This window comes from Conger conger, chromosome 6, assembly GCF_963514075.1.
Source record: "Conger conger chromosome 6, fConCon1.1, whole genome shotgun sequence".
Classification (NCBI taxonomy): Eukaryota; Metazoa; Chordata; class Actinopteri; order Anguilliformes; family Congridae; genus Conger; species Conger conger.
In genome coordinates, this window is record NC_083765.1 from 52539774 (window position 1) to 52546069 (window position 6296).

Sequence of the window (6296 nt, forward strand, 5' to 3'; positions counted from 1 at the left end):
AGACGAACTAAGCAGCAGTAATCATTGAAAAGATACAGACAAACGAAACATTTCATTAATATTCACTTCTAATATACTTTTCTAATATACAGACACACTAAACATTTGATTAATTATTCTCTTCTAAGGGAGTAAATGTACGTAGCATTCTTTGCTCTCATTTCAACAGTTTTAACTGGTTTCTTGCGTTTTCATAAGCTCAGCTATAATTAATGTTCTAGGTCAAACAGATACGCTTCTGGCATAAAACATCGAGAGTCCCGGAGAAATCAGCTGTACAGTCATATCTTGCTCTGCCCGTTTCCTTGACAGTTTGGTCTACACAGTTCAAAACGGGCCCCCCCCTTGCCAGCTGGCTGCTGTGTAATTCTAGCACAATTTAGCAGTTAATCAATTTGAAACTATACAGGGTACATATCATACTTTAATACAGATATATTGATAAACTTTTAGCACACATCGTCGAGAGTTTTGGAGGAACCAGCCTGCTCACTAAGGTGGAGTCTGATTTTGACTTGCGCTTGTTTATCATGCTTTTAGGAGGGAGATCTTTTGTTCTGTGAATTTTCCCCTACACTTCAATATTTTGGTAAATTAATCCTTTACCAGAAAAAAATTAATATATAAGTGTCTGCTACTGCACTGCACTGTAGGCACCCAACAGATACTGCGCCCTGGATATGGGCACCCTGAATATTCAACAAGTTCGGAATTATTTTTGCAGCGTCATCTGCAGTCTGAGGTTCTTGTAATGTACAGTGGGCTCCAGAATTATTGGCACCCTAAATAAAAATTTAGAAAAAAGGCTACATATAATAAACAACGTGGATAATGATATTTTATGTTCAAACATACCAGGAAACAATATACTTTTATTTCTATACATTTACTCTTATGTTTCAATGTTTTTCAATTTAGTAATCTCATTTTTTATTACAATTATTGTGAATAAAATCAAGCAAAGTGAAATTGGCGATACAATTTTACCTTAATTTAGTTCTGCTCCAGTCAATCACATACCTGCAGTCTGTCTGTACCATAGAGCATAGTTATGTGCAGGTCATGTGACGGACTACACAGAACTACACTCTATGGTACAGAGCGACTGCTCCAGTCAATCACATACCTGCAGTCTGTCTGTACCATAGAGTGCAGTTCTGTGCAAGTCATGTGGTGGACTGCACAGAACTACACTCTATGGTACAGAGCGACTGCTCCAGTCAATCCTATCTGCAGTCCTATCTGCAGTCCTATCTACAGTCCTATCTGCTGTCCTAGCCCTGCAGATGAGTCCTATGAATAAGGCCGGCCAAGACAACCGAGCAGGAAACACAATGTAAACCATGGCATATGCATGTCCATGACTGGCCTCTGATCTCTGCTGTTTCAGCCCCTGAACCCGAGACAGGCTCTGGTTCGCAGGCTGTCCGTCATCAACCTGGATAACTTCAGGAGGCAGTACGCCAGGCGCAGGTGGAAGGTAGGTGCTCCGTCCGGCTCTCACGCTTCATCGGTCGATCGGTGGAAAACATTTGTCCTACGTTTAGGCATCCATCCATCCATTTTGTAAACCGCTTACTCCTGGTCACAGTCGCAGGGGGGTTGGGGCCTGTCCCAGCATGCATTGGGCAAAGGCAGCACTACAACCTGGACAGGTCACCAGTCCATTGCAGGGCCCAGACCCCATTCAGTCATGTGGTCAGGCTGGCTCCGCCTACTACAAAGTTGAAAAACTGTATTCTTGGGTGGGCCAAGAATAATTAATTAATTAAGTTTGACTGATGTTTCCATCTAATTTGCATAAAGTATTCTCTAACCAATCAGGTACCGGCAGAGTTCTGTATAGTATTGATGCGTAACAGTTGGCTTCCCACCTTTGAAAATTAGCTAAAAAGAAAAAATTGTGGGCGTCAACGATTTTCCCTCTGGATATGTGGTTAATATCTTTATGATGTCTCTGGCATGATCACTCTAGGACTTGGAACTGTACTTTCCTCTAGGGCAGGGGTCAGCAACCCTGGTCCTGGAGAGCCGCAGGGTGTGCTGGCTTTCGTTGTTACTTGGCATTAATTGATCAATGAAAGCCGTTGATTACACAGTTAACTCACCTCACCTGGTTTCTTGGGTCTGAGTCGCTTGCTTATTTTAAGGTGGAGATGAAAGCCAGCACACCCTGCGGCTCTCCATGACCAGGGTTGCCGACCCCTGCTCGGGTCTTCAACACACTGGTTATGACTTGCACTTTATTGTACGTCGCTCTGGATGAGAAGGTCTGCTAAATGACTGTAATATAGTGTAATGGTGTTTCATATGAATGCAATAATGCAGCACTGGGTAAAAAAATGGAAAGCATTTTTAAGTTTAACTTTATAATCATAAAAAATAAGCAAAAAAAAAGTTAGCTGCTTAGGTGAAATGAGATTTCTCTGGTCATGCCATTTGCATTTGCATTTGTGCGTGAATATGAAATGAAATGCAGCCTCTCTCGTGACTTCTCCCTGCAGCTGTCCTTCAGAATTGTAGCCCTGTGCAACCACCTGACCCGCATGATGAAGAAAGACCGCCGCAAGCAGGAGAGTGAACAGGAGAGTGAGCAGGTGGGTACAGACTGCCCTCACTGACCGTCGCAGACCTGAGGCCAAATGGTGTCTGATTATAATGTTTTCAAATGTGGATGATGTTGGAAAAGTCTATAAGAATAATAGTAGTATCTCTCTCTCACTCTCTCTCTCTTTCTCTTTCTCTTTCTCTTTCTCTCTCTGTGACAGTATACACCTCTGTTTTACATTCTCTGTTGTAATACATCTGCAGTTTAGGCGGCAGTGGGTAGCCCTGCCGCCTCACAGCAAGGAGGTCCTGGGTTTGAATCCCTGTCGGCCAGGGCCTCTCTGTGTGGAGTTTGCATGTTCTCCCCGTGTTCGCGTGGGTTTCCTCCCACAGTCCAAAGACATGCACGTTAGGCTGATTGAAGAGTCTAAATTGCCCGTGGGTATGAGTGTGTGAGTGAATGGTGTGTGTGCCCTGCGATGGACTGGCGACCTGTCCAGGGTGTTTACTGAGCTTCCTGGCTTTTTACTCCATCTTCGTGGTGGAGGCCCTCAGAAGTCCCACGTTTCATGTGTCTGCTTGGAGCCTGTGACCTCTGAGCTGCAGGTTCTGCCCGGTTCAGCAGGTTCTGGATGGGCAGCGCGGTCCCTAACAGCCGTGGTCTCCTTTCACAGAGGGCCTGCGAGAGCGACCAGGAGGAGGAGGTGCAGAAGAGGAGACCGCGGACCAGGAAGAGGAGCAGCACCTCCTGAACCCTGCTCCTCCCCCGGGCTCCCCTCGACCCCGCCTCAGGGCCGTGCTGAGGAACATAATCCAGGAGGGGAATGACCCCGCCCGAGCCACGCTGAATGCAGACATTCCCAAGTGGAAGGACTTAACCACGCAATGCCCAATTGGCAGACGACCTTAAACACACGCACGACTCCTGAACGACATCCCCACAGACATCTGGATCTAGTGCCTGTGAAGCACCTCTCTGGGGTAATGCGTATGTGTCATCGTATAAGCTTAAAATGACACGCGTGATTCAACGGGTTATGAACTGGCTTTTAAAGTGTATGTATGTCGAATGTATTTTACAGTGGTCATAGTCCAGGAGTGTCTTTTAAGGCTGTCTAGCAATGGCCTTTATTAATGTCTTAATTGTAATTGTTAATATGGTAAGCTAAATTGTAGATAGGCAAAACAGAAGTTCTATATTCATTACTTGAATTTCGTTTAAAAAAATAAGTGCCTTAGTGCTCTTCAGTCTTGCATAAATGTATCTGTTGGATAAGCAGGATGTTCAGTTTAAATGTAGATATGCAGCAATGTTTTTATTTCAGAGTAGTCTTGACTACATGAATCTTTCAATTGAACACTGCATTTGAATGATTAATCATTTGTGCTCCTGAACAAAGGCAGCTGTGAGTTAATACTTGGTCTATTTGTAAAGACCGCTTGGAAAATATATTACATCATTCCAAACAGCTACATACCACATTTTCACAGCTCTCAAATTGCCACAGGAGTATTGATTAATTAGAAATAATGGCATGGTGTTTATTTGAAGTAATACAGCAGGTTGAGTGTGTGGAGTGTGTTTCAGTTTACAGGAGTGACCAGGGTTTCTGCATCTGGAACAGGTTTTGAGAGATGATCCCCTTGTTTAGATTTCATAAGCTCTGCACGAGGAGCCAAACACAGGTGTCTTAACTACGAAAACGAATGTATGACCGTCGACATAGTTTACATGAGTAGAAAAGCTGGTGAAAAGTTACTTTTGTCCGTGTGATTAAATTACTGTGGTACCTGTGCTATAATGTGTTAATAAATCAAACATTCACAGTGGAAGCATTATGAACAGATATGTTGTGGCACTAGATAAGATTCAAGGATGAGCGGCTAATCGAGGTTCAACTGATTCCATCCAAATTTAAAAATGCGCCATCGGGACTCGACTTTTGGTGTGCTCTAGTCATGCCCCTCCGGATACTCCCCTGCTGTCAAATTGGGGTCGACCTGCTACCAGCTGTTTCAAAACATAGCTTAAGCTGAATCCTGAGCATGCCAGTTGCAAATATGGTCAGAAGGCCTAATTGGCTGTATTACTGTATTGTCAGGGGTGACTTTCCCCTCGCTCATCATACAGTTGCAAATCCTGCCTGCACAAGATGTGCAGTTTCCTGACAAAATGGCTGCACAGCTAAGATGGTGGATGGTGGAAGAAGCACTGATGATTAAATGAAATCAATTGAGAATTATAAATTGGGGAAATTAAAAAAACTGGTTAAATTCAGAAAATTCTGTAGACAAAATGGTTTATTTGGGGCGATTAAAAAAGACAACATCTTGTGAAATCTGAACACCAGGAAGTGCTTGAGTGCTAAACATGGTGTGGCCTAACCAGAAAGCCACATCCTCTCTGTTACCTTTCCATTCACCAATCACACAGCTCGATTGTGAGTCTTGAGGACCTGGGGCACAGACTCCACCCCATCAAGTCTTATCACTTTCCCCTGCTTAACCTGTTAAGTTTTTCCAATCAGGATTCACGGATTCATGGCCTACTTCCTCTAACAGCCTGTTAGAACATGCACATATTTCTCCTGCTGCACATTCTTGGCTTAGTTGGGTGGAATGGTAAATGCTAAATGGTCGGCATTTATATAGCGCCTTAATCCAAAGCGCTGTACAATTGATGCTTCTCGTTTACCCATTCATACACTCAAGCCGATTGGCTGCCATGCAAGACATCAACCAGCTCGTCAGGAGCATTTGGGGGTTTGGCGTCTTGCTCAGGGACACTTCGACACGCCCAGGGCGGAATCGAACCGGCAACCCTCCACCTGAGCTGATGTCGCCCCTTCATTCAGGTGAAGTGAGTGTGAGGTTTCTACTAAGTGGTTTATGAGTTTTCGTGATGGGAAGCCAGCCAGAAACCCCTGCAGACATCCCTGCAGTCCAGGGCATGGGCTGTCTGCCATGACCTACGTCGTCACGTTTATTTTTCTGAATTAATCCCCCTCCTCCCACCCCCACCCAGCCTCATATATATTTGATGGAAGATGACGAGCTGATCTGGTCTGGTCTGGATTAGCTGTGCTGATCCCTAGACCAGGAGCTGAAAACACGTCCTGCAGATTTGGAGGAGACGTCTTCTCATGAGATTATCATGATTCTATTATATTATGAAACATGTTCTTGTTCATATTCATAGTGAAATACGAACAATACTATTATTGACAGTAATATGCCGTCTGCATCGTCTTCTTAACAGAAGCAAGTGATTAATGTGGTTTAGGTATGTGCAGCATTTAACAAATTTGCCTCTGAAACGCATGCAGTTGCAACATACATTTTATTGACTAATATAATTGCAACCTCGGAAAGCACAGAAATCTGAAATGTCTCACCAAATGCATGTTCATAGAATGCAAATGTAGAGCTTAATCAGCTGCATCTGTGCTGTTCTTATGGCAACAGCTCCACAATTGAAGCCATCCCTGGAAGATTGTCTCCTGTAATATGAAATGTATGTATTAACCATACTAACGCATTCATGATAGCCAAAACGGATTGAAGGAAAAAAAAAACATTCCATGAAATTTCAAATGCAAGAGTTTCAAATGCAGGTAATTCATTAATGAACTGTGAATACATTGTGTTGAATGAATGAATGGGGGACTTGGTTGAATTTGTATTTTTGTGTTGTCTTTATTGGTCAACATGTCACCATTGTGCCTGAACTCTGTTGTTGTGCTCATGTC

General features: G+C 43.6%; 1 protein-coding gene across 1 annotated transcript in view; it reads left to right on the forward strand.

Moving 5' to 3' along the window:
- Positions 1-4380, forward strand: part of LOC133131007 (death-associated protein kinase 2-like) — a 28621-nt gene extending 24241 nt beyond the window's left edge. Inside the window, exons 10-12 of the mRNA XM_061246079.1 lie at positions 1391-1480; positions 2505-2597; positions 3222-4380. Of these exons, the coding sequence (XP_061102063.1) occupies positions 1391-1480; positions 2505-2597; positions 3222-3299 (261 nt within the window). The 3' untranslated portion in view covers positions 3300-4380. The remainder of the gene's footprint in view (positions 1-1390; positions 1481-2504; positions 2598-3221) is intronic.
- Positions 4381-6296: the final 1916 nt, after the last annotated feature.